At 51.7% G+C, this 27259-nt stretch overlaps 4 protein-coding genes across 4 annotated transcripts; 1 reads left to right on the plus strand and 3 right to left on the minus strand.

Moving 5' to 3' along the window:
• Positions 1-425: 425 nt before the first annotated feature.
• Positions 426-10669, minus strand: CCT7 (chaperonin containing TCP1 subunit 7). The gene is made up of 12 exons (XM_010710562.4): positions 10514-10669; positions 8949-9102; positions 8716-8822; positions 8194-8319; positions 7225-7277; positions 6588-6759; positions 5237-5401; positions 4639-4827; positions 3962-4059; positions 3387-3519; positions 2021-2227; positions 426-1012 (listed from the first exon to the last, which is right to left on the minus strand). The coding sequence occupies exons 1-12, from the start codon at positions 10517-10519 to the stop codon at positions 788-790; spliced, it is 1635 nt and encodes a 544-aa protein (XP_010708864.4). The 5' UTR covers positions 10520-10669; the 3' UTR covers positions 426-787.
• Positions 10670-10700: 31 nt separating this feature from the next.
• On the plus strand, positions 10701-13398 carry PRADC1 (protease associated domain containing 1). The gene is made up of 5 exons (XM_003206057.5): positions 10701-10938; positions 11378-11478; positions 11696-11805; positions 12446-12613; positions 12830-13398. Exons 1-5 carry the CDS (start codon positions 10839-10841, stop codon positions 12948-12950), a joined length of 600 nt encoding a protein of 199 aa, XP_003206105.2. The 5' UTR covers positions 10701-10838; the 3' UTR covers positions 12951-13398.
• Positions 13399-13648: 250 nt separating this feature from the next.
• On the minus strand, positions 13649-22193 carry SMYD5 (SMYD family member 5). The gene is made up of 13 exons (XM_085223767.1): positions 22024-22193; positions 21837-21945; positions 20544-20683; positions 20218-20339; positions 19436-19505; positions 18875-18979; positions 18328-18390; positions 18052-18122; positions 17662-17768; positions 17251-17307; positions 16153-16247; positions 15828-15898; positions 13649-15095 (listed from the first exon to the last, which is right to left on the minus strand). The coding sequence occupies exons 1-13, from the start codon at positions 22117-22119 to the stop codon at positions 14957-14959; spliced, it is 1245 nt and encodes a 414-aa protein (XP_085079893.1). The 5' UTR covers positions 22120-22193; the 3' UTR covers positions 13649-14956.
• Positions 22194-24704: 2511 nt separating this feature from the next.
• Positions 24705-27058, minus strand: LOC100543304 (homeobox protein not2). Its single transcript, XM_085221933.1, has 3 exons — positions 26911-27058; positions 25218-25426; positions 24705-24863 (listed from the first exon to the last, which is right to left on the minus strand). The coding sequence occupies exons 1-3, from the start codon at positions 27056-27058 to the stop codon at positions 24705-24707; spliced, it is 516 nt and encodes a 171-aa protein (XP_085078059.1).
• Positions 27059-27259: the final 201 nt, after the last annotated feature.

The following is a 27259-nucleotide window of genomic DNA, read 5'->3' on the forward strand; positions in this document are numbered from 1 at the left end:
GGGAAGGTGGTGGGAGGTGGGAATCGCCTGTTCTCCCGATAGGTGATGGGGTTAAGTTGCACTAGGGGACATTCAGGTAGGAATTAGGAAAGTTTTCTTCTCTGAACGAGCAGTCAGGCACTGGCACAGGATGCTCGGGGAGCAGGGGGGTCACTGTCCATACAGGTGCTCCACAACCATGGGGATGTGGCACTTGGGGACATGGTCAGAGGGCAGAGGGGGGTCAGTTGGGAATTTCCGAGGTCTTTTCCAGCTCGAATGATTCAGTGACCTTATGAACAAACGTAGAGATGAAGCACTGCCATGCACTGGGAAGCAGGACTGACTCCCAGCACCATGAGTTTTAAGAACAGGACAGAAAACAGTTTGCAAGCTACGTGAACCACAAGCTGCTACCTCAGAAAAGAAGCCAAGCTGGCCACCAAAACTCTGCCATTGTTTTATTGTGTTTGAACCTGGGTTCAAAACCCCCAGCAGAAAGACATATAAATATCAACCAACCCCAGGCACACCCACCAGCGTTGGAGAGGGCTTTGCTCAGCACGAGGTGAGCCTAAAGGCATCAGTGCTGTGCAGGAAGGGCTGGGCCACGACACCTCACAGGAGGATGCCGCTGCCAACGCCAAGATTTGACTCTAATTAAAAAAGGCCAGCGGTTGCCTGCAAGCCCTCAAAATGACCATCTGGTAAACGGCCTCTTAATTAGAACTAGGAACCAACTCTTTCCCAATTTGCACGTTGGAGGTGAGCGCCAAGCCCTGTCAGGACAGTGCCACGAAGAGGGGTCTCAGTGGTTGTGGGGTCTTCCCCGACCCCGGCCCCGACCACCAGGTGGGGCATCCACTGTGGAGCGAGGGTTCTTGATGGTTTCATCTACTGACACAATAAGACAGGCGGCCTCGGAGGCGGCCGTCAGCGCGTTGATGCGCACAATGGCCGGCTCCCACACACAGGCCTCAAAGTTATCGGCGATGTCCTCGTTGTTCACATCCACACCGTACCACATGCCTCCCTGTGAGAGAGGAGGGAAGAGGGTCTGGTTACACGGCACAACGGGACCTGAGGGCAGCGCACTGGCAAGCAAAGACATGCAAATACTTCAGGAGAGGCAGAGAGCAGTTTGCAGTATTCTCCCCGAGTTTTCTTCCTTCATGCGAGGGGATGAAGCGTCAGTAGTTAGAAAACAGTGCTTAAAATGGGAAGTTTGCTCCTTCACAAAGAAGTCATAGAAGACTTCATGACTGCTTTCCATCTCAGAACTGAATCATAGAGTGGCCTGGGTTGAAAAAGACCACAGTGCTCATCCAGTTCCAACCCCCTGCTATGTGCAGGGTCACCAACCAGCAGACCAGGCTGCCCAGAGCCACATCCAGCCTGGCCTTGAATGCCTCCAGGGATGGGGCATCCACAGCCTCCTTGGGCAACCTGTTCCACTGCCTCACCGCCCTCTGAATGAAAAACTTCCTCCCAGTACCCAACCTAAACCACCCTGTCTCAGTTTAAAACCATTCCCCCTTGTCCTATCACTATTCACCCTCACAAACAGCCGTTCCCCCTCCTGTTTATACGCTCCCTTCAAATATTGGAAAGCCACAATGAGGTCTCCCCAGAGCCTTCTCTTCTCCAAGCTAAACAAACCCAGTTCCCTCAACCTTTCTTCATAGGAAAGAAGACCTTCATGAAGAGACAATGATCTCAAGCATTCAGGACCTTCAGTCTGCAGCTCCTCTGGAAAACACATCACAGAGGCAACTTTTATACTAATTATCTCAATGTTTAATATAGAAGCCTCCCTCCTGACAAACGATGCATTTTTAAATAGCAAATCAGAACTCCCAGCTCTAAAAAAGTCATCCGACAGCTGTGATCAAAGGGAAAACATATCACTTCCTTTTATAGAAACCTGCCTCAAGCCTACACTGGATCTGAAAACAAACCACGACATTTAATGAAGGAGAACAGGAGCCCACCACAAATCCAACCAAAGGACACCAGCTCTGCAGGCTATCCCTGCACTTACCTGTGCATGTTTGGCTCGCAGCTTGTTCAGTATGTTGGTGGCATCAAAGCCAGCGTTGTCACAAAGCTGGCGGGGAATGATCTCAAGGGCTTTAGCATAAGCACCTATCAGCAGCTGCTGCTTGCCTGGAATGGTCCTGGAATAGTCACGGAGGTATTTGGAGAGCTCCATCTCTATGGCACCGCCACCAGCGACAACAGAGTCGTTCTGGAACAGAAGAAGAAAACAGGCCATGCTCGCTCTTTGTTCCAGGAAGGTGGAGAGCAGGAAAGCCTCATTTCCCAAAAGCCTACAGCACGCACATCCATCAGGCCCAGGGGAATCTGTATCACCCAGGCTGCTGTCATCCCCGCTGGGAGCACCTGCCAGCTTTGCTGGGTGCTTCAGAAATAGGTCAAAAACCTCAGGTGGCCTCTGCCAGCAGCTCCTCCCTGCCACCTGTAAGCTAGGGGGATAGTGTGCACTGCTGTGCTAGCAGACCTCAGCCTCCCTTGTGCTGGATAAGCTCCCCTCACTGTTGTGAAGCATCCAGAACAGAAGAGATGTGCAGCAGCACTCAGCAGCCAAGTTCTGCTACTAGTTATTTTTTCCCTCCCTATATGCTTCAGCAGAGAGATCAGGATGTTCTTTCTGAAAGCAAAGCAGTTCCAAAAATCTTGACATGCTTCTTCCCATCCCCTCAGGGCATTTGAGCTTAAAGAGAAAAAAAAAAAAATCATCCCCACACATTACGCAGAACCCAGAAATACCCACATATAGAGAACAGCCTTCATGTAGGACCAGCAACTCTGCAAGTACAGCATAGTCACATGGGCCTCAGGCTTCCCTCTTGGTGTCACCTGCCCACCTCCACTGCAAGAGGACAGCTGCCAACACCTGCCCCTCCCAGAAGTCACCAACAGAGGCAGCAAGCAGCAGGAACATGCACACGTGAGATTGAGAAGCTAACAGGCACATTAAATCAGCCCTGCTATTCCCATTGCACACCCACCCAGCACTCCCAAAAGAGCCCCTTTCCCCTTCTCAGTGAAGGTGTTTACTGAATACACCACAATCCAGCAAGCACAGTTAAGTTACAACACTTTAACAGAGGAGACAAAACCAGGCATGCCTGAAAAGCAGATGGCAATGCTGCAGAGAGAATTCTGCCACAGCCAGGAAACAGCACTTGAGTTAATCAATTAGACACTGCTTGTCTGCATGCTCCACTCTACAGGCTGAGAGCATTGGGTTTCTCCCAGAGAGACCTCAGCCAAATGCTGAGGTGTGAAAACATTGCTGGAAGGAGCTACAGCTGTGCCAGGTGTGATCAACAGCCTCGGTGCCAGCTCAGCTCCAGCAGGGAAGCACTTTTGCTGGCCCTTACCTTGATAGCTCTCCTGACTATCATGATGGCATCGTGCAGGGACCGTTCTGTCTCTTCCATGAACTGCTCTGCACCTCCACGCAGGATTATCGTGCAAGTCTTTGCCTTTGGGCAGCCCGTGAAGAAGTTATACCTGCCAACGCACGACACAAGAAGGGCTAAGAAAATGGAAAAGCAGGTTTAGCACCTCTGGAACACTACATGGGGACAGAGAAATTCCTTCCAAGCCAGATGCATGGCAGCAGCTGTCCCACGCCACAGTGACCCTATCAGATCCAGAGCTGAGCCAGGCAACATACAACACCCCAAAAGGTGTTGCTTTAGAGTTATGAATGAAAATACCTCTAAGCCTTCTATAGGCTTGAGGAATAAAGGAACATAAATGCATCTAAAAGAAGTAAAACTTAAACGAAAGCTTATTCCTCAGGCTCACAAAAAGAATTAATAACGCAATCTTTGTTTTTGCACCATCATCCTGAGAGATGCTCAAAGCTGCTAATGCTCGTACCCCAACTTTCCAAACCAGTATCACCAGTGCTCTCACAGGACTGTGGGCTCCCTGCTGGCACATTTACCTGTCTCCTCCAATCTGAGCCTCCTCAAAGAGTTCACAGTGGCCCAGCACATCATCTGACAGGGCATTCACACTAGTCTGAATGGAACCGCCGCAGGCCTGCAGGGGAAGAAGATAAAACGTGGCATGACCAGTGCTGACAAATGAGACAAATCTGCCCAGCAGGCTCCCACTCTTCCAAGGCAGCCCAGCTTTTAGCTGATGCACCCTGCAGGATAGATACAGAAAAAAAACACTTTCTACTTTCCTCCCATCGTGTATCTAGGCAGGCTACCAGCAACAGAAATAATCCTCGACAGCAAAAGATGATGATGATGCTGAAAACGAATGCCAGTAGAACAGGCAAGGAGCAGAGAAAATAAACTTCTACCAACATACAACATACAAACCCCCATACATTTCAGCACCAGAGGAAAAAAGGCAGCATAGGTGCAATCAGCCTGCAGTTATTCATTCCACCAAGGAATACTTTTGTCAGTATGCTGCAGTTCTGTATCATAATCATTTGGGGGAAAAGAATAAATTAAAAAAAAAAAATCAGTGTTCTTTTCATTTTACATCCTTGTAAGGAACAGTATGTTCAGTAAATGATGACTGTTTTGTTTTGGGAGAGGCCTGACCAGCCTGGCACCATTCAAGCTAAGTCTAAAGTCTTAATGCCAAAAGAAGGCAGCTCACCATCATAGTTCTCTTGAGATCCTCCTCTGGGACACGGCCAGCACAAAACATGTCTCTATCTGCAAAGTACTGGGTGGCCACATCACCAATGGGCAGCTTGGACAGGACAACTTTAGCTCCAGACTTATGGATTTTGTCTAGTTTGTCATACAGGATGTTCCATTCAGCATCCACGATGGCCTGGTAATCCTAGCAGGCATGAGAAAAAACAAACACACATTACACAGGATTTGTAATGGAACTGCAAATGCCACCCCACAGCATCAGCCAAGGGAGAGCTCTTCTCAAGCAAAGGCTGCAGTAACACTGCTGCACGCAGCCATCCACGGCAGCCAACTGCTTTCTCAGAAGTCACTGTATTTTATGACAAAGAACCACACCTGTTCAAGTGCTTCTAGCAGCAGAACCAAGGATACAGAGGGGCTGGATGACCCGAGTAAAAGGTAACAATATTCATACTCTTCCCCCAGAACAGATAACATAACACACCAGGTATCTCCGTGAAGGAAGATGTGCACATGGCAATCACAGGGTGCCCAGCTCCCTGACAGCCCAGCAGACACCCAGGAGAGGGACAGGCTCCCATTTCAGCTCTTACCTCCACTGTGTTTACTCGGACTTCAGCGTTGTCCTTCTCAGCCTTGAGCTCCAGCTCCACATTCAGCAAGGCAATCTTGGGAGACTGATATTTCTTGGGCTGCATTTCAAACCCAGCATAAGAGAATGTCTTCTTAAAGGCAACTCCAGCCACAAGCTGTGAATCCTTGAAGAGAGGGATATTCGTCAGGATCGGCCTCCCAGGGTTTTCTCAGTAGGGTTAATAACTCCCAAAGGAAACTCCCTGCTACAGAGTCCTCATTTACAAAGCTTCCACCAACAGCTGTCTCCTTTGATTAACCCACTTTTGAAGCAAATAAGCAGCAAATATTTTCTTCTCTCTGTTCACAAAACCAGATTCTATCGTCTCCTTTCTATCCCCCAAGACACCGCAGAAAAAGATGCTATTCACAATCTCAAGATCAAGGGAGGGAGCAATCTGTTCTCTCTCTGATGTCTTTCCCATTTCTATCCTTTGAAGACAGATACTTCTCATACACAGCCCTGCACTTCAGGGTTTTTTTCTCTGTGTGTGAGTGCCCTGGTTTGCTTTCACATGCTCTGCAGCAAGACAACCCTGCCCAACACTGCCCCCTGAAGTGAACAAGCAAGAGGCCAAACCTACGTAGGATACAGGGATGACAAAGCATCACACACCAGGCTCTCCCACAACCCCAGATCAGCTTCCTACCTGCACATGACAGGTATTCCAGCACTGTGCTATGAAGCAGAGACAACCTGCCCTGCCCACCACTAGAACAGCTCCTTCCCAGAATTCTCTCTGCAGTTTTTCCCACCCCACTGCTTGTGCATACAACTGGAACTGCATGGTTTTCTGATGCCACAAAAAATACTTCTTTTTTTTGCAAAGATAGAATCATAGAATGACCTGGGTTGAAAAGGACCACAATGCTCATCCAGTTCCAACCCCCTGCTATGTGCAGGGGGTTGGAACTGCCAACCAGCAGCCCAGGCTGCCCAGAGCCACATCCAGCCTGGCCTTGAATGCCTCCAAGGATGGGGCATCCAAACCTCCTTGGGCAACCTGTTCCAGTGCTCCACCACCCTCTGAGTGAAAAACTTCCTTCTCATATCCAACCTAAACCTCCCCTGTCTCAGTTTAAAATCATTTCCCCCTTGTCCTATCACTATCCACCCTCATAAACAGCCATTCCCCCTCTATATAAATGGTGTTTGCATCACCAAGGATACCCGCTATGGAAGCAAAGAGATAAGAGTGTTTTGCTTTGCTAACTCCCCAGCAGATGTTGTTATCAGGCTGCATTTATGCCAGTGTCAAGTGAAAGGAGCTGCAATCACTGCCTCCTCTCCCAGGCCCCAGCAGAACTTACTTCCAGAGCACCTCCTTGCACCTTCTTTATTCCAATCATTTTGAGCTGCAGCAAGTCATCCAACATCATGACAGCATCCACGACCATCTTGGAAAAGAACTCCTTGCTCTGGGAGATCAGCTTAGAGCTCAGGGCTGTGGCTGCACACTTCTCCAGTAGGCTCCTCTGCTCGCTGCAATGGGAGAAAAACAAAAGACCTGACCTTGAAATTTTAATGGAGGTCTTAGTTATGGTCTGATCAAGCAAGACATAGAGCTTAAAACTTAATCTGAATAATCATCTCAGTAATGTGATTAGCTTGAACTACAGTTATTCAACACCTGAATACTGATATGATTCTCAGAGAAGCACTGAGCATTTAACACTGATTTCAGTCAAAGCCACATCTTCACTATTACTTGAAAACAGAAATCAGGCCACTTATTTCAGTCCTTAGCTTCCCCTACACACACATGGAAACACTGGCCTACATCCCTGGCTGCAAGGGAGAGCACAGCATTTTTCCCAGAGGAGCAAGAAATTCCAATAGCCAACTCCACTGTGGGGCCAAAGCTGCTCATCTCAACCTTGGGACCTCAGCCAGAGTGACAGCAGAAGGCAGAAAGGCACAACCAGGTCATCCATAAAGGAAACTTACTCTTTATCTTCCTTCTTCACTGAAACAGCAATTTCTTTGATCTTGTTTACAGCCTGGCAAAACACAAACCAACAGGTGGATTAATGATTCATGCTTGTCAGTTGATCAGATCTCCAACTCCTTTTTGTATTTTATGCTATCTTTCATTCCCTCCTTCAACATCACTGCAGTTTCAAGTGTTTGACCTATTTCATCCTTTCCAGTACAGCAATTTTAAGAGACACCCAGAAGCAGCACGTAAAGTTCAAGCACATTTACATGCAACCACAGATACAATCCAAGCAAAAAATCACTCAGATTCCAACTGCTGTAGTGCTTCCTGTTTTAATGATTCCATGCTAAATGAATCATAGAATGGCCTGGGTTGAAAAGGACCACAATGATCATCCAGTTCCAACCCCCTGCTATGTGCAGGGTCACCAACCAGCAGACCAGGCTGCCCAGAGCCACATCCAGCCTGGCCTTGAATGTCTCCAGGGATGGGGCATCCACAGCCTCCTTGGGCAACCTGTTCCACTGCCTCACCACCCTCTGAGTGAAAAACTTCCTCCTAATATCCAACCTAAACCTCCCCTGTCTCAGTTTAAAACCATTCCCCTTGTCCTATCACCATCCACCCTCATAAACAGCCGTTCCCCCTCCTGTTCATACGCTCCCTTCAAGCACTGGAAGGCCAAGTGAGGTCTCCCCAGAGCCTTGTCTTCTCCAAGCTAAACGAGCCCAGTTCCCTCAATCTTTCCTCACAGGAGAAGTGCTCCAAAGTAGTTTCCTCCTTTTTACACCATAGAAAAATAACTTTTAACAAACTCTGGTGGGATTTTACTGTGATCTTTGCATGTTTAAAAGCCTTCTAGCCCAGTGAGAAGGGAAAAAAAAAGGAAAAAAAAAAAAAAAAGGAAGAAAACAGGGGAAAACAGAAAAAAAAAAAGACAAAGCAGAGCCTCCCTATCCTGCACAGTGTTGCCTTACCAGCTGCGTGGCCGTGCGGAAGGCACGGATGATGATCTGAGGATGAAGGCCTTCCTCCACGTAGGGCTTCACTTGTTTCAGGAACTCAGCAGCAAGCAGAGTTACAGATGTGGTGCCATCACCAACCTGCACAAACCGAACACTCTGCGTCACCTACGTAGTGCAGAGGCTTCCAGAGGAAAACAGATTCCATAACTCTCTTTGCTTACAGAATTGTGACTGGTTCTTTCAGTGATTAAGAACAGGCTGGGCTCAGACTGCACTCTGTTTGAGGGTGCAGTGAGGTCTCCCATCTCCCAGCCACTTTTGTTCACGACATTTTGCATCCGTAAAATCTCCAAACCCTTTTACCAAATCTGGCTGAAAACTCAGTCAAGGGTTTTAAAGTTACCATGAAAGAGATGGTAGCAATAAAGAAACCAGAATAAATAGGAGCACGCCACAACTGAGTCTGACTCCTTAACACAAAGCACACACAGCTGCCACTGTGCTGCTACATCCTGTCCAGGTTAACCCTCCTACCTCTGCATCCTGAGATTTGGCAATGTCCACCAATGTCTTCGCAGCCGGATGGACAACATCAAGGAGCTTCAGAATGGTGGCACCATCATTAGAGATTGTGGCTTTGCCTACAAGCGATTCAGAAAAAGCAGCTAAGCCCCAAACCAAGTCCTTACCACCTTGAAACACACAACCCCAACATCTAACAGGGCTTTCCCAGCCTTGTTGCAGAGAGGCCGCTGTGCAACACTCACCCCTGTCGTCCACAATGAGTTTGTCCATGCCCCGAGGTCCCAGGGTGGTGCGTACAGCCTCGGCGATCACCTGGCAGGCATTGATGTTGCTGACCAGTTGGGGAATCCCCTGCGAGGTGTCAGTGCCCTCCTTCAGCAGGATAACTGGTGTTGGCTGAGGAGAGAACCAATAGCAGAGCTGTTACTCCAATTTCAACAAGCAGCCCAGCAAGTTCACACCGCACTAAAAGGCCAGGAATAAAACCTGCATCCTCCTTAAGTCCCTCTGCTTAGCAGATACTACCCACACAGCCCACTTTGCCTCCACCACACCAAGGCAGGGTGTCATGTGCTTCCAGAGCATAACTGAAATTCCCTCAGGTGGCACCAACACACCCCAGGATCATACTGTTACTGTCCACAAACCAACTAAGCTTGGAATCACAGAATCATAGAATGGCCTGGGTTGAAAAGAACCACAATGATCATCCAGTTCCAACTCCCTGCTATGTGCAGGTCACCAACCAGCAGACCAGGCTGCCCAGAGCCACATCCAGCTTAGCCTTGAATGTCTCCAGGGATGGGGCATCCACAACCTCCTTGGCCAACCTCTTCACTGCCTCACCACCCTCTGAATGAAAAACTTCCTCCTAATACCCAACCTAAACCTCCCCTGTCTCAGTTTAAAACCATTCCCCCTTGTCCTATCACTACAGCACAGCCCTGTGAAGTCCTGATTTCAGCACCAGATTGGAAAGGACAGACCTGTTCAGCAGAACAGCCATAACAGTCCTTTCCCTGTCAAACCTCAAGCCACAATCTACGCAACACCAAGGATGCTGAAAAATGCGCTCACACAGAGCACATGGTAGGTGAACACTATCAAAGTAGTAACAGCTGGCTGACAGCAAATCGTGGTGGAGTCAGCTCAAGGATACAGGTAGAGGCTATAAAATACCAAAGGCACAGCATGCTCCAGGAGAGCATCTGCCCTTTGCATTAAAATGACCAGACACACCCTGCAGGCAAAGCTTTATGTCCAAGCACTGCCCAGTTTTGTTAGATACCCAGATTTAAGTAACTGCTTGCAGGCACAGTGGAATAATACACAATGACTGCAGCACTGGACAATGACTGCTGCACTGAAAAGTGCTGCTGAGGGCCTGGGGTGAGCAGAAAAGGGGTGCGAGCATCACCACCAACTACACCCTGAAGACATCTCATGAAATGAAACACACCGGATCCTTCCACAGCCCTGCCTGCCCCCCAGCAGCACTGCGGGGGCTCAGAGCAGGCACAATGAGCGACCTCCACCCTCTGTTCCCGGACTACAGCTCCCAGCACACACCGCTGCCTGCCAGGCTGGGACCCCCCGGCCTGTTCCCTCACACAGCCCAGGCCCAGAGCCAGAGCCAAACCCAGGCCCAGGCCCGCCACCTCCATCACCCCCAATCCCCGGCCATCCCGCCAAGCCGAACGCCCATCGGCCCCGCCACAATCCCGCCCACACCCCGGCGGAAGCTGAACGGGCAGACGCCCAGCAGCACAGCACGGCAGCGGGGCGGATGGCGGAGGATTGCGCTCACCATCATCTCGGCGGCGCTCCTTTCTGCCGCTCCCGCTGCTGAGCCAGGCGCGCACCCACAATGCCCCGCGCCGCCCAGAAGCTTCCCCGAGGGCGGGAGAGGAAGCGCGCGTTGCTAGGAGACAGCTTCCGGCCGCGCTCTATGGTGCAGGGGACAGAGCGGCCGCAACGAGACGCCCTTCTTTCCCCCAACGACTATAGAGACGGAGAGACGGACGCCAACCGCCGCGTCGGATCGAGGTGACAGGACCGGAGCTCCCGGCGTCCCTCAGGAGATTGACAGCAGCGCCAACCAATAGGAAGACGCGCTCGGAGCAGCGCCGCCAATGGGTGCGGGATGGGGCGGGGCGGCGGCGCTGCCGGGCGCAGCCATGCTCCGCCGCTCGCTATGGCTCTGTCTCTGCCTCTGCTCCTGCCCGGGCAGCGGTGAGTGCCGACCCCTGTACTCCGATCCGGTTGCATTTTCCCTCGGTGCTCCCCAGTCTGGCTGCGTTTCCACCCAGCGCACCCAGGCCCGATAGCGCTTCCCCTCGGTGCTCCATGGCCTAATTGTCCCCTTTCTTCCCCTTTCTGCCCCCCAGTCTGGCTGTATTTCCCCCCAGTGCAGCCCGGCCTGACTGCGTTTGCCCTCTACGCAGTCCAGTCTGGGTGCATTTTGCCTTGGCACACCCTGGCCTGATTGCATTTCCCCTTTCTGCACCCTCATCTGGGTGCATTTACCTTCCATACATCACAATCTGAGCTCACTTTCCTTCTACGCGTACGAATCTGGGTGCATTTCCCCTCCGTGCTCCCTGTCCCCGTGGGCTGTTTCTCATTTATCTCCAGAAGTTTCCCCTTTCCCTCCCTCCCCTTCTCCCCACAGGCTTACGTATCCATGAGTACCTCTATTTCCAAGTGCTGAGCCCTGGAGACATCCGCTACATCTTCACCGCCACACCAGCCAAGGATTTTGGTGGGGTGTTTGTAAGTATAAAGCACCAACTTCAGCTTCCTCTTCCTTCTGTTCCTCCACCGCACGGCCTTAAAACCATCTATTAAAAATGGAGCTGATGGCTTTTCCACAAGCCTTCCCTTTGCGTGTGCTGCAGAGGCCCCAGTGGGGATGAGCGGGGTTGGGGACAGCGGTGGCCGTGCTCCTGAGCCCCGATCCCACTCACCCCTGGTTGTTTCATCCTTGGAGAACACAAGGTACGACCAGATCCACCTGGTCCCAGCAGATCCCCCCGAGGCCTGCGGAGAGCTGAACAATGGTGTCTTCATCCAGGACCAGATCGCCTTGGTGGAGCGGGGGTATGTGTCTGTTTATTTTTTATTTGTCCAGAGTTCGAGGTTTTTTGAGAGAGGCGTGGTGCCAGGGAAACAGTCCCTGTCATGGGCATCATCTCCTGAGCAAGCTTTGGTGTTAAGGCTGGAAAAGATAAGACATCAAGTTCAACCATCAACCCACCGCACCATCCCCACTGACCACATCCCTCAGTGCCACGTCTCTGTGGTTCTGGAACACCTCCAGGGATGGTGACTCCATCCCTGGCTGGGCAGCTGTGTCAGTACCTGACTGCTCTTTTGGAGAATAAATGTTTCCTAACATCCAACTTGACCCTCCCTTGGCTCCAGCTTCCTTTCAGTGAGTTATACAGAGCCGTAAGGTCTCCCCCGAGCCTCCTCTTCTCCAGACTGACCCATCCCAATTCCCACAGCCACTCCCCATTAGAGCTGTGCTCCAGACCCCTCACAGCTCTACTGCCCTTCTTTGGACACACTCCAGGGCCTCAATGTCTTTCTTGTAGTGAGGGGCCCAACGCTGGGACACAGACCCACGCACATCCCACCTGCCCTTCTGTCTGCCAACGCCGTCAGTCCTGCTGCAGTTGGAGGACACAGAAGGTTTTGTAGGCAGCTGCCAGTCAAAGATTTGTCCTCTCTGTCCCAGGGGCTGTTCGTTCCTGTCGAAGACACGTGTGATCCAGGAGCACGGAGGACGGGCGGTGATCATTGCAGATAACGCCTATGATAACGACAGCTTCTACATCGAGATGATCCAGGACAGCACCAGACGGACGGCTGACATCCCCGCTCTCTTCCTGCTGGGCAGGGATGGGTAGGTGCCATGACCAAGAAACATTTGACCTGCATCTTATGGGAAGGGACAAGTCTCATTCCCAACTAATCCCAGTGATCAGTGTGTGCCGCCTGGGCTTTAAGAGCCAATTTGTTGGTGGATTCAGTAACCTTAATCCACATTTTCCCATGGAGGTGGTGTCCATTGGGTCTCAGCTCTCCTTCATACATACATATCGTTTCCTTCCCCTTCCAGGTACATGATCCGACGCTCCCTGGAGCAGCACGGACTCCCATGGGCTGTCATCTCCATTCCTGTCAATGTCACCAGCATCCCAACATACGAAATGATGCAGCCCCCCTGGACCTTCTGGTAGAGGTGGGAAGACTGCAGCAGATCGAGGACTTCTTGGTGGATCCCAAGAACTTGCCCAGGAATCAGGTGCAAGGGAAGGGTCCTGGCTCCAGAAATCCCACCAGCCTCACCAGATTTAGCAATGGTTAAAATCTTTATGCTGCCGCTGGCGTGTAGCTGAACAGCAGAACAGCCCAAGGTGGTACCTTGAGCCTGGCACTGAGCAAACTTCATTCTGACTCTCTGGGAGGGCAGCGCAGGCCAGTGCTTCCCTGAGAAACATTTTAACAGTGCTAAGATACCAACAGTAGTTTGCATTGCTGATTTAGGGGGTTGCAGTATTATATGGATGCAGTCCAAAGGGGAGGGGAGGGAGCATTTGGTACGGGCTTGGTCTGTACTAGCAGGGCTCATCCAACATCTGTATATTTTTGTCTGAGCTAATGAAGTGTGAATGAGTTTTAGAAAAAGGGGAGTTGCTCTTTTTTTAAGTAGTCTTGTCCCTAATGATGGTTTTCCCAATTCACTTCTTACACTTCCTCCCAGTACATTTGCTTCTTGCAACTGGGGCAGGGCGCATGTCACACCCTCACAGACCCAGAGCCCAGACCTTGGGAACACTTCTGCCCTTGTCCCTCCATCCCACTACCAAGACCAGCCCCCATTCCCTCTCTGCATTCACCACCATCCATTTTAACAGCACGAACAACACAGCCCTGATTCTCACCAGTCTCGGTTTATTACGAACACTGAAGGGCACATGGCCCTGGGACACCTGAGGCTGGGGACAAGCAGCGGGGTGCAGGGCTGGCAGTGATGGTCATGTCAGAGGTGCCCATCCACAGCATCACCTTCATTCCCACAGTCCAAACCCCACATGCCCGAGGGAAATGTGGCAGAAAAGCAGCTCCCCAAAACCCAAGATGGGAAAAAAAAAATACCCTGGGTGCTCCCCAGCCTGCTGCCAGTCTGTCTTTTGGAGCTGTCCTCTCCCTCCAGCTGGGCACTGCACACCCCGGAGCTGCTCACAGCATCAGTGGCTGGCAGTGCAAGGTGGGTGACACTTGGCTGCCAGTGACAACTTCATACTGGGTGCTGTGGACAGACAAACTGCTTCACATGTGGAAGCACAACTGCTGCCACTCGTATGAGTCCTCCCAGCGTAGCCCAAGCTGGAGAGTTCCCTCTGCAAAACCCAAAACAGTTTTTGGGATTTGGAGGTGGCTTTGCTTATGCAACATGGTAGTCTGTGTCAGGTTAGCTAGCAGCGTGGCACTTCCCCCTCCCCAAACAGCCCAGCAATTGCTGCATGGGGCTTTGCATCATATCAAGGATAAAGTTGAGGCAGGAGGGAGATCCCTGCCAGGGTCAGCCCCTCTCTCCCTGCTAGACTCTGGCATCTGAGCTACCCCTGAGGCATCTCTGTCCCACCTGCAAAATCATTCTGACCCTCGCTTGCTGCTCACCAAGTCAAGGCATGGAATGGAGTATATATAAGGACCCCAGCTCCTTGGTGTGTAGATAGTGCTAATATAGACATTAAATAGTACCCCTCGTGCACAAACACACGTACACACACATATTCCCCTCATCCCTGCAGGGTAGGAAAGGACATGCTCCTCCACACCCATGGCCAGCACTGACACAGGAGGAGCCTCGGAGGTGGCCACAACATGACCACTACCATGTCCCCTACCCCAGCTCAGGGCCCTGCTCTCCTTCAGCTTCCCCTACAAGCACCAGCTGGCCCCCTGGGGTCTGAGATATGGCAGAGGGGCTGCTGGCTCACAAGGGAGAAATGGATGGGCTGGTAAACACACACACGCACGCACACGCACAGAGCACAAGGGCAGGTGGAAGCAGGGCCTGCCTCCAGCTCCCCCTGCTGCCCCACTCTGCCAGACCTCTGCCAGCACACGGCCACCCACCCAACCCCACAACACAACCCTGTTTCTAGTATTAAAGCTGCTGCCTCTGGGAGGACCCCCCGGTCCCATCCCATCTCCTTCCTCTTGCCCAAGGCCAAGATCAAACATCAGTCATCTCATCCTCCAGCTCAGCATCATCCGTCTCCCCTTCGGCCTCCTCTTCTTCGTCCGATGTCACATCAGGGTCGTCAGCTTGTGCTAGGCACTTGGGACAGGAGCAGGTAAACAAGTAGTTCTCCCTGCAAAGAGGTTCAGGAATAAGTGTAAGGTAGTTAAAACAGGCACAACTCAGACTTGATGATGCTCAGATGAGGTGGAAGTTGTCTGATTTGAAGGGGAGGAGGGGTGTTCTCCACCCTGCAGATGCGACTGGACACCGGCATGGTGATCATTAGCAAAAGGATGGAGATGGAAAAGGAAGGTGGTGAGGACAGCAAGGGTTTGCCAAGTCAAAAGAGGGGACTAAATGAGCTGCAGCCCACGAAGGGAGCATATAAACAGGAAGGGGAACAGCTGTTTACGAGGATGGGTAGTGAGAGGACAAGGGGGAATGGTTTTAAACTGAGACAGGGGAGGTTTAGGTTGGGTATTAGGAAGAAGTTTTTCACACAGAGGGCGGTGAGGCACTGAACAGGTTGCCCAAGGAGGTTGTGGATGCCCCATCCCTGCAGGCATTCAAGGCCAGGCTGGATGTGGCTCTGGGCAGCCTGGTCTGGTGGCTGGTAACCCTGCACACAACAGGGGGTTGAAATCAGGTGATCATTGTGGTCCTTTTCAACCCAGGCCTTTTCATTCCAGACCACAGAACCCCAGGCTTGCTCAGAGATAACTCTGATAGTAGCACAGGCAAAGCTGCACATACAGACTGCCACAAGCACACAGTCTGCACACCAGCCAGCTCACAGCCGCATGGCAGGGCCCTAACAGAGATGTGTGTGTTACCCCCACGTCCCTCCAAACAGCTCCTATACCTGAGTATCTTGTTGCGGCTGTGTCTGCTCCGCTCCCTCTGACAGCAGTCTAAATAACTGATGCAGATTTCCTGTGAGCAAAGAAAAACGGGCCAGGCTGAGAGCTTCTTCCTACGAACCCAAAGCAGCAGTTTGTACCGGTCCCCCTGAAAGCCAAGTGGGTCTGGCAACTCCCACACAGAATAAGGTGTGAATCCACCACAGCCAAGCAAAAATAATGCAAGAGGCAGAAGATACTGGGCTGGGGTCTGTGAGGAAAGAAGGGGACATGGGAACTGCTAAGGTATGATGTCACCTCAGGTTCATGTGCACCCCAGTGTCTCACCTCTCCTGCTTCGATGTCCTCCAGAGCAGTCAGATGCAAAAGGAAGTTGTTGTCTGGGAAGGATGTCTCAGCGTTGGGGATGCAGCTGTGGTTACCTAAAAGGAAAAGAGGGTAAAGCTGCTAAATGTCAGTGGCCAAACTCTGCTCTTTTGGCTATTGGTGGACAGGGCATGCAGGAGCCAGCACCTCCAGCTGGGAGGGCCATCCTCTGGCTAAGGATATGGCAGCACAATGCTCAGCCACACCACCTGCAGTAGAGGCACCAGCATTGCACTCCTCGCTCACATTACAGAGTCCCAGGTCCCCTGCAGAACAAGGTGCAGGGTCAGGACTCTCCAAACAAAAATAAAACACTCAGGGAGACAGGGTTGTCTTGGATCAACTCCTGGGGTGCCCAGCACCATCCCATGCCTTTGTGTGCACACAGAGGGGTGCACAGAGTAGCACTGCTCCCTCACTTCCCAGCTCTCACAGCAGCCAGTGACCAGACCCCATTGTGCTGAAAACACTCTGGAGTGACAGAAGGCAGCTCTGAGTGCTGGGTCAACCTTTCCCACATCCTAACAGCCCAGATAAGAAAGGCTCCTCCCTTGCTTTAATGGCTCATTCAGCTCCATTACACACAGACAAGGCAGGAGATTGTCTATTCACTAATTGCACATGATGTTCCTGGAGCCCACATTACATCTGAGACCATTCAAGCTAGGACTGACCATTCCAAGGATAGGCAAAATGCCAGAAAACAAAACAGTGAGAGAGCAACCAGGCCCCAGGACAGCAGCAATCCCATCCCAACTCACCAATCCCGTCCTGCCCACTGATGGGAAGCATAAACCCACTTTGCCAGAGGCTATTAGGGATCGGTCAAGTTGGAAGGGACCCTTAAAGGCCGTCTAGTCCAACTCCCTGCAATGAACAGAAACATCTGCTGCTCCATCAGGTGCTCAGAACACGGTCTAGCCTGACCTTGAATGTCTCCAAGGACAAGGCATCCACCATCCCTGGGCAAACTGTTCCAGTGCCTAGAGGTGAGTCTGTCTAGCACAGCACAACTCCCTCCTCACAACTAGCTCTCCTCCCAGTCCTTGTGTTACTTACAGCAGCTTTGGAGCATGTAGAGACCTGACCCCTCACAGTTGAGGAACTCTCCAGATTCTGCAGAACAGAGAAGGGTGAAGGTTAAAGCTGTGCGTGAGTTTTTTTGGCTCTACCAAGCATTCAGCTCATGTATTAAGAGTCATCAGCACTGAACACAGACAGTGCTGCTCTGGGGTCTGTGTGCTGGAGGGTCGTTTCCAATGCACCTTTCCCTTCCCACTGGGAAGGGAAACACAAAGATTTGCACTCCTTGTTCAAGCGCACGCTCCCTGGCCTGTCCCTGTACTCATCCAAACAAACAAATGCTACAAGTCTTTGAACACTGGCTATAAATGGTATTTTTATGGACAGGATCCCTCAGATAAGCCTTCCAGGTGTCTCATGCTACCTACAGCCACAGCAGAGCCTTACCCTTCTCAATGTCCTTGTAGAGCTGGTCAATGAAGGCGTCCAGCTCCTCTCGTTGCAGCATGGGGAGATCTAGTGCATCACAAGCATGCACCCACTGGCTCAGAGAGCTACAGGGAAGTAAAGGACACCATTACAGCCCCACAGTGCTGCCAGTACACACGGGATCTAAGGGTTAAACTCAGGGGCTTCAAGTGGCCAAGGTCTGTCAGAGGGATGCCAAAGGGTTGGACAGAGCTGAAATAAAAGACTGCTTTTACGTTTGCCTCTCCAGCCCCATTTCCCACGTTTGAGCCCAGCCATTACTTAGACCAATGCAGATTTGCAGGCTGTACACACCCTCCACACTTCATCTTTTCTGTCCTGCAAGGAACACCCAGAAAGCCCCATTACCTGGTTCCTATGCCTTGGCCATTGGTCCCAACGAGAGCAAAGAGAGATCGAAAGCCTTCTGGAGTGAACCACTGCAGAAGGGAGATCAGAAAACAGCTGAGCTCAGGCCAATCTGCAGCAGAGCTCCAGTCTGCATGCACCTCAAACCCCACAGGGAGCTTTAGGGGAAGCAAGAAATGGGCAGAGTCCCAAAAAAAAGCCCTGGCCTTAGGGGCAGACGTAACCCAAAAGGACTGGCACCCAAAAGAAGGTCCCACTTCTCCTGGCTCAACTCACCCTGCTGAGTTGTTCGTCATAAAGGGCTTCAGTGAAGAGCAAACGCAGCAGCTCCAGCTGGCCCTGGCAGAACACAGCAACACCATCAGGGTGGACAGACATTGGTGGGAGTCAGTCCCAGACTGACAGCCAAGCCCAGCACAGGCCAGGAGGCTCAGAAGTCAGACTCCTGGTCCTTCTCTGCAAGGCTGGGAGCTGCTGCCCTTAGAGCAGTGAAAAGCCACCTATTTTAGCAGCAAAACCCACCTGCTGAGGTGATACTCAGCAGCTAACTAACACCCTGACCCATTTCCATAGCTGAAACATCCCCGCAACAGGAAGGAACAGCATGTTCTGCTGTAGGACTGCAACTCCAAAGCCTCTCTGCAGCCCATTTCCTCTCTATCAGCTGAGCTGGCCCCAAACAGGGCTCTGTATCTCCACTGTGCTTGGGATTTCCATTGCCTCCCATCCCAGCTGGGGATGCTGCAGCCACAGACTCACAGATGCGGGACAGAAGAGGGGAGGTTCAGGGATTCCAAGTATCCAACATGCCCAAAGCTCTTACCTTAAATTTGTCCCCCAGTAGCTTGTGTGCAATCTCCTCCTCTTCATTCGCTGTCTTACTGCAGAACTGGGAGAAGGCCTTGATCCACCAGTCCTTGTCTTTAGCCTGAAACAGGAATCAAGCAAATGTACTGCACCAACACCTCTTTCTTCCCCAGCTAGAAGAGAGAGGAAGGAGAGGCTGAGTCCCACTGAGCACAGATATATTCAGTCTGCCATCAAGAACCATCAGAAGCAGTTGCACAGTAATAGCTTGTTGGAAGTAAACATTGAGATTGCCAGGCCAAAAAAAAAAAAAAAAAAAAAAACCAAAAAACAGAGCCAAAGGGAAGGTTCAGTTCTGTCTAATTAATTTGGTATGGAAAAATGATCTGCTTGGCTCAGGGCATAGATGCATCCTCTGCTGCCTGCTGTCTCTATGGCCAGGGATCATGAGATGTTGACATCTATTCAAGCAGGAAATTGCTCTGCCAGACACTCGAGATCAGTCCTTGAGTATAACAGCCACAACAGGAAAAGGCAACCACACGCTGGCAGCTGCTGACCCAAAATGCAAACCTACCTGTTTGACAGTGGCAACCATCCGGGCCATCAGCATGATGCTGGAAGTCTCTGGTGGATAATGCATGTTTCTGGAGAATAAAAAAGGAGAGCGATGATATCAGTGCTGGTATGGAAATAAAAAGCTGGAGGGAGGCAGGAGCAGCTGCCATCCCTGTGGGCAGGCCTGCGCTCATCTGTCACTACAAATCAGCCAGCCCAGCACCGCTGCATGGAGACGCAATGCTGCTGAGGGCAAGAGGTTGGTACCCACCTGGCTGCTCAGAGCATACAATAATTCCCCACTATTCTGCTAAACTCCAGTGCTAAGAATACTAATGGTCCCACACAAAGCCCAACACTGCAACAAGAACTGGGGTTTGTGACCAGCTTCGAGGCAGAGATGTCGTTTCAACTCTCTGTGCCATTTTAACATTTGCAAGCAGGGACAGGAATTCATGTATCTACAAGGGCGCTGCTTGGCAGATCCTAGGTTGGAGATGGCAGATCTCTGGAAGGTTGGAAATGTGCAGATACTATAAAATTGCAGGAGTGAGAGGCACGCAGCATAGTGCTTGGTAGCCCTTTAGTGGGTGAAAATAAGAACTGCTCAGCCCCAAGTCAAAGCCCCACCACAGCCAACACATATCCTGGCAGGGCTGCAGAGCAGAGCAGTATCCCACAGCCTCCATGTCCTTCATGCAGAGATGCAAAGCAACGATGGCCCTCAGCCCAAGTCAATGTCACCCAGCCTGGGACAGCCACTACCTCAGCCTGTAAGCAACAGGTGAGTTGATGCCCTACCTCCATGCCTCCTGCAGCTTGTTGAGGGGGTGCGTGGGGTCATCACGGGATGGGCCAAGGCAGAGGACTTGGTGGTACTGCTCCAAAGCAGCCTGCCTGCACTCAGCACTGCAGTACGTCACCTAGAGCAAGAGGCACAGCACCCAGCATTGGCTACAGCAGCAGGAAAAGGGCTTCTGGGCCCAGCCGAGCCCCAGCTCTTTAGCAGAAGGAAAAAGCAGTCACCCATTATAGGGCAGAAAGCCACACCAAAAGCCTGCCCAGATGCTATAAAGGAGTCAGTGACCCCAAGAAGATCACAGTCCCCCCCCCCAACAGCCCCATACCTGGCAGCGAGGACACTGCTGGTGCAGGTCTTTGCGGATGCTGCACTGCTCTGGGTGAGGCAGCACCAGAGAGCTCCTCCCCAGCAGTCGCTGGGCATTCTCCTCTGCTGTCTCCAAAGCCCGCAGGCAGTGATCACAGGCTGCGAGCAAAAAACACAACCAGATGCCCCAGTGAGATGTGTGTTTAAGAGCCCTATGACACATGACAAGCACTCCCACACCCCTGTCTTTAAGGGCCATGTGATACATGCAACAAGTGTCCTCCTTTTGCTGACCTGCAGCAGAGCTCAGCAGACAGCACAGTCTAGGTAGGACAAGGCCCAGCTTGTGTCCAACCCTACTTTTGCATTTCTTCTCTCCAGGTCTATCTCTCTATCCCCTTCTTCTGTCCAAGACCCAAAAGCAAGAGCCCAGTGGAACAGCTTAAGCCACAAACAGCAAAAAAAGTTTTAAATCTTGACCGGTTTCCACTTTCACACCTCTGAAGAACATTGGCAACCCTGCAGGCTGTACTCCATAGACTCATGAATCACAGAATCACAGAATGGCCAGGGTTGGAAGGGACCTCACGCATCATCAAGCTCCAACCCCCCTGCCACATGCAAGGCATGAAGATTGGAAAAGATCTCTCAGATCACCCCATCATGTCTCTCAGTGCCACATCTCCACGGTTCTTGATAACCTTCAGGGATGGTGACTCCACCACCTCCCCAGGCAGCTTGTGCCAATGGCTGATCGTGTGGATTAGCACCCACACCACTTAAAAACTATGGTCCTCACATCCCCAGTATATTTTCTTTCCAGGAGGATGTTTTGGTTGGCAGCCTCCTTTAATCTGTGCCTGCTCTTCCAGCTTCTAAACAGTGTCCAGTGAAGGGCAACGAAGGTGTGAAGGATCCAGAGCACAGATCTTATGGGGAGCAGCTGAGGGGATGAGTATGGAGGAGGCTCAGGGGAGACCTCACGGCTCTGCGCAGCCGCCAGAAAGTGGCTGGAGCGAGGTGAGGGTCAGCAACAGCAATAGGACAAGAGCTGATGGCCTTCAGCTGCACCAGGGGAGGATCGGGTTGGACATCAGGAAATCAGGCAGGCAGTGGCACAGCTGCCAAAGGAATAGGGGTCCCTGGAGGTGCTCCAGAACCGTGGGGTTGTGGTCCTGAGAGATCAGCGAGCACAGACGTTGGCTTTGAGGACGTTGGAGCTCTTTTCTAACCCTCGCGACTCTGTGGAAGCAGCAGTGGAGCCCAACCCACCCTGACCCACAGCCCGCAGCCCGCCCGCCCCGCGGCTCACCTCGGTAGTTGTACAGCGCGTTCCAGAGGAACTGCGACGAAACCACCGGCTTCTCCACGAACACCGCCTCCCCTTTGCGGATGCTCCGGGTGGCGAACAGCCCCTTCCCCTGCCAAGGGGGACAAACTCGGTGTTAAGGGGAAGCGTTAAACGGAGCTCGCCCCGCAGCGCGGCGGGCACGGCTCACCTTCGCGCTGCTGATGAACCGCGATTCAGCCGCAGCCCCGAGCCCCGGCCGGGCTCCCAACGCCGCTCCGCGCACGTCCTCCGCCGCGGCGGCCATCTTCGGGCGGCGACTTCCACGCTCTGACCCACGGGGGCGGAGAGTGCTTCTTCTTCTTCCTCCTCCTCCTCTTCCTCCTCCTCCTCCTCCTCCTCCTCCTGTCCCCTCTCTGCTCGCCGCTGCCCGGCTGGAAGATGGCCGCTGCTCCCCTCACAGCTCTTGGGCTCCACTCCCGCCGCCCCTCAGCCCACAGGGCGAGCGGCCATCTTGGCTCCCCCACCCCGCCGCCCCCTCCCAAAAAAAAAAAAACACCTCAAAAAAAGCCCCATATCGGAGCGGGGGCTCTTCCCCAGATAGACAGAGACAGCAGCTGGGAACTTGCTGATGTCTCTGCGATAGGTTTTATTTTATTTTAATCACCAGTCCATGCGAGAACGCACCGTACCCCTGAGCACCCCCTCAGCGTGCCGCAAACTGTTTTTATTTTCCACAAAAAAATAAAAAAATCCCTCCAGCACATTAACATACGCCTTGTTTTTTCCCGTAAACGCCTAAAATCCACGCAAACACCGAGTTTAGCATTATTGCATCACTCTCTCATTGACGCCTGCTTGCCTTCATCCCAGATCTGTCTGGGTACGGGAAGGAGGGATTTATAATTTTGGGGTGTTTTCAGGTGTTTCGAGTCACTAGGTGTCACTGCCTGCACGATTTAAAAACAAATCGTGTCTTTTTCTCCTGTGAGCCCCTGTAGGGAGCGCTGCTCTGCTGGGCCATCCCCTCCTTCGTGCGGCCGTGGCAATCCGTGGTCCTTTTTATGTCAATTTTCACCACTTAAGCACATAGCAGCAGGAAACTGCAATAAAACCACAGTGCATCCTCTTTTTGTAAGGATTCGGTGCAAAGGTGCAGCGTGGAGCATCCGCTTGAGCCATGACCCAAACCTTTCTGCTTGCCATAACACCTTGTGGCACTTCTAGTTATAAATATAGGGCAAATTCTGCAAGAAATGGGTAAAAGATGTATTCATATTATACTTCACCAGCGGCCAGGCACTGGTGAAGGCTGCCCAGGGATGGCACTGTCCCTGGGATGCTCCAGAGCCATGGAAATGTGGCACTTGGGGACACCCAGGTGATGCCGAGTCCTGCTGTCCTCTCCCATTCTCATCTTCCCTCTTAAACACAGTTTCTTTCTTTATTAAGCAGCAAAGCAAATAAAGAAGTGACACTTGGCAAGGAGAAAAGAAAAAAAAATGTTATGTCTTTTCTCTCTAACACTAGAGGAAAGCAATATACAGTTTTTCACTCAGAGGGTGGTGATGCTTTGGAACAGGCTGCCCAAGGAGGTTGCGGATGCCCCATCCCTGCAGGCATTCAAGGCCAGGCTGGATGTGGCTCTGGGCAGCCTGGTCTGCTGGTTGGTGACCCTGCACATAGCAGGGGGTTGGAACTGGATGATCATTGTGGTCCTTTTCAACCCAGGCCTTTCTATGATCCTGTGGTTGGAAAGAGACGTGATGAATTATCCTGAGCTCATGGGATGTTGCGCCTGGTGCCCTGGGATGAGGTGACAGCCTGAGCACTGTCTGCATGGCCAAAAGCTGCTGCTGCTGAGCACACCAGCCCCTAGGAATTACTGAAACACAGAGAAACTTGAATACTCAGTCCTGACCCCTCAGAGCCCTCCCACCCACCAGGAATATGACAGTAAGCTGCAGTGTGTGGTTGCAAATGTGCTTGCCGAGCTCTCCAGGTGCTGCTTCCCACAGCACTGCAGTGTATAACGAGGAGAGAAGTGAGCAGCTGCCATCTGGGCCAGGACCAGCACATCTGGATGAGGGCAGGGGGCCGTCTGACACAGCAGAGGTGTTGGAGAGCTGCTGGTTTATAACAGCCCTGGTCTCTGCACCTCTGAGAGCCTCATGAGACTCTTGTTCCCTGTGCAAACCATGGCAAAAACACATTGGGCTCTGAAAGGCAAAAGAAAGGCAGGAAGACAGCAAGGCACAGGACAAGAGGAGAGGCACTTCTGCTTCAGGGGCAGAGTCAGACCCCGTTCATCATACTGCATGAATAATATATGAAAATAAATACAATAATGCTAAGAATGATGCAGGTGGGAGCAAAGGACTTTCCAGTTTCCACTTTTTGTTGTTGTTGTTTGTTGTTGTGATCTCAGCATCCAACATGGGAATCAAGATGACCAGGAGAAACAATCAGAGCCAAATCTCCTCCCAGCACAGCTCTCCCTCATAGGAGCACACAGTACCTCCAACACGAGTGACCCATGTTCAGATGCTGCCATGCTCACAGCTGTCAGAGACATGAACTGACTGTCACCCCAGCCTCTCTATTGGAAACTGTGCTCCCTAGCACTGTAATAGCAAATGAAATCACGCTTTGCCGTGGTGATGGAACCATAAAGCCAAAGAGTTACAGCACTGGTTACCACATAGGGCATCTCTACACTTGGATGCTTCTTCCCACCCAGTGGCAGTTTAGTTCTGTAGCTCAAAACTCTCAGAGCAAGAACTTGGAGTCTAGCTTGGATCAAGCGAGCACAGATGTGCCTGCATCCCCAGCACCTCCATCAGGCAGACGTGGCTGCAAAAACAACAGTGGCAGCTGCATCCCATCAGCTGCTCAAAGCTCGACGTCCACCGTGTCCTCCTCATGCTCCTTGACATCTGTGGGGCCAGCAGAGGCGGGCTGTATCACCCCAAACTGTGACAGCTTTGCTTTCTTCTGCTCCATGCTCTGCTTCCTCCATTTGATCCTCCGGTTCTGGAACCAGACTTTCACCTAGCAGGGAAATGGTCTTCAGAAACAGACAAGGAGGAGCAGGAAAAATTCAGATCCTGCATCATGCAAGGATCCATACTGCACAAAGCGCCTCCAGAATATCTTAATCTAAATCAGTCCAACTCAGCTTGAAGTTTGCAATGCAAACAGGTTTGTGCTCCCAAATGCTTTTTGTTCTACTTCATAAATTTCAAGTGTTATTATTCATAAATCTAAACTTATCTTGCGATGTTCTCCAACGTTATCCGCAGCAGGTCACTCTGCATCAGTTCCTGCTTCACGAAGGAGGAATCCCCACCAACTGACCCCGGATCCCAGCTCATTGCAGCCATGCCCAGCTCCCCAATCCCTTACCTGGGTCTCTGTGAGACGCAGTGTTGCAGCCAGGTCCACTCGCTCTGTGCCCACCATGTACTGCTGCTTGAGGAACTCTTGCTCCAGCCGCTCCAGCTGCTCTGGTTTGAAGACTGTGCGGACCCTCTTCATTTTGCAGGGCCCTCCGGACCTCCATGGCACAGCATGGCCCAGTGGGTCGGCCCCTGTGCAGTGAGACAACTCCAGACCTGCATGCAAGAAGCAGGGATTTAAGGGGTCTCAGTGGTTGAGGCCATTCCTCTAACCCTGCTGAAAAGCCAAGCTCAGCTTGCATGGGCTGTGATTAAAATCCAAATGCTCTGCTCTGTAACTGTAGGGGGATAAGAGGAAGGAGCACCAAAAACAAAAGCAGGGATGTCCCTTTGTGGCACTTAAGGATGTGGTTTAGTGAAGGACTTGGTAGGTCAGGCTAATGGTTGGGTCCCTTTGTGGAACTTAAGGATGTGGTTTAGTGAAGGACTTGGTAGGTCAGGCTAATGGTTGGGTCCCTTTGTGGCACTTAAGGATGTGGTTTAGTGAAGGACTTGGTAGGTCAGGCTAATGGTTGGGCTTGGAGATAGTGAAGGTGTTTTTCAATGCAGATAATTCCGTGCTTCTATGACAGGTACCACCTACAACAGTCTTGGACATGCAGCCAGACCCAAAGTCAGCACTAGCTGACTTGAGCGGATTTTAACCTCCCATCTCCACAGAATCTTTATAGCACAATAACAACACCCATCAAGAGTTGTTGAGTGCAAAAAATACCATCCCCACTTTCAGGAAGTCCCCCATCACTGATATCCAAACACTGGGGAAGCTCTGCCCATGCTCAGCCAGCACTGGGGGGAGGATGCTGAAGCTGGCAGCATCCTGCAGGACAGCTGTTCCCAAAGTCCCCTTCAGCCCCAAGTCCTTGGGAAGGCCATCATCTCCCTTTCCTGGTCCCTCTGTGGGACTGAATGGCCCAACCCGCTCCTTTTGTGCGGGAGTGACTTTAGATCTGCTCTTTGTCTCTAGCACAGCCCCCTATCTAGTTGTGACCTGATGATAACAATAATTAGCTCATTAACAAACAGCTGTCACAGGACCCACTGGCCCCAGCCTAAGAGCAGTGCTACGCTGTCAGACCCAAACAGGCACCATGACCTACTTCATTTCATTAATTAAGGTGTAAGTTCTGCACGTGTTTAACGATTTGTGGGCTGGAGACCTGACAGCTTAACAACCCTAATTGCACTTCAACTATTTTCAGCTCTCAGATCATTTTACCAGTCACACTTTTTTTTCCCCTGTTTTGATACTTGGATAATAGTGAGTGCAATTACTAACGTGAGATACTTTGCGGATAGAGACATGTATTTTCCTATCTTTATATTCAATACAGTACATAGAGTAACACATGCAGCTGTACAGACGCTGGCTGTTAAAGGAAATAAGACATTAAGTAGTTGTACTATGTAGCTTAAAAAAAAATCAAGAGTAGCAAATATTTTTGGTCTGAATATTGCAGCTCTCAGACCAGAGATCCCCATACAGATGCCAGTTGTGCTGAGCTGCAGTTTTGCTCTGAATGCTAAAAAGAGACTTAATTTCAAGAGGGAGGAAGCACATTTTCGGTCAGCCCGTCCGTTCCGAACCGCGGGGCTCTCCCACCCCCCGCGCAGCCCCGCATCCCGAGCCCGGCGCTCACCTCCTCCCCAGCGGCAGCCCCAGCTCCAGGCTCCCGGCCCCGGCATGGGGAGAGGGATGGGAGGCGGCGGGCCGGGGGCTGCGTGGCCGGGCCGTGAGGGTTCGGCGAGGAGAGCGTCGATGTGGAAAGGGGTCTTAGGGGGAGGCATGGCCGGCTGGGTGCCTCCGACCGGCCCGGCGGCTTTATATAGGGAGAGGGAAGGGGAAAGCTGCTATGCAGAGAGGGGGCGGGGGGCTGCCCAACACCTGCCGGCCCGCGGCGATAGCGAGACAACACCTCCCCCAAACCCCTCCTTCCGAAACAAGAGTCCCTGAAAGCCCTCCTTCTGAACGGACGGCCCTCCTTCCGA

This window comes from Meleagris gallopavo, chromosome 4, assembly GCF_905368555.1.
Source record: "Meleagris gallopavo chromosome 4, MGAL_WU_HG_1.1, whole genome shotgun sequence".
NCBI classification, from domain to species: domain Eukaryota; kingdom Metazoa; phylum Chordata; class Aves; order Galliformes; family Phasianidae; genus Meleagris; species Meleagris gallopavo.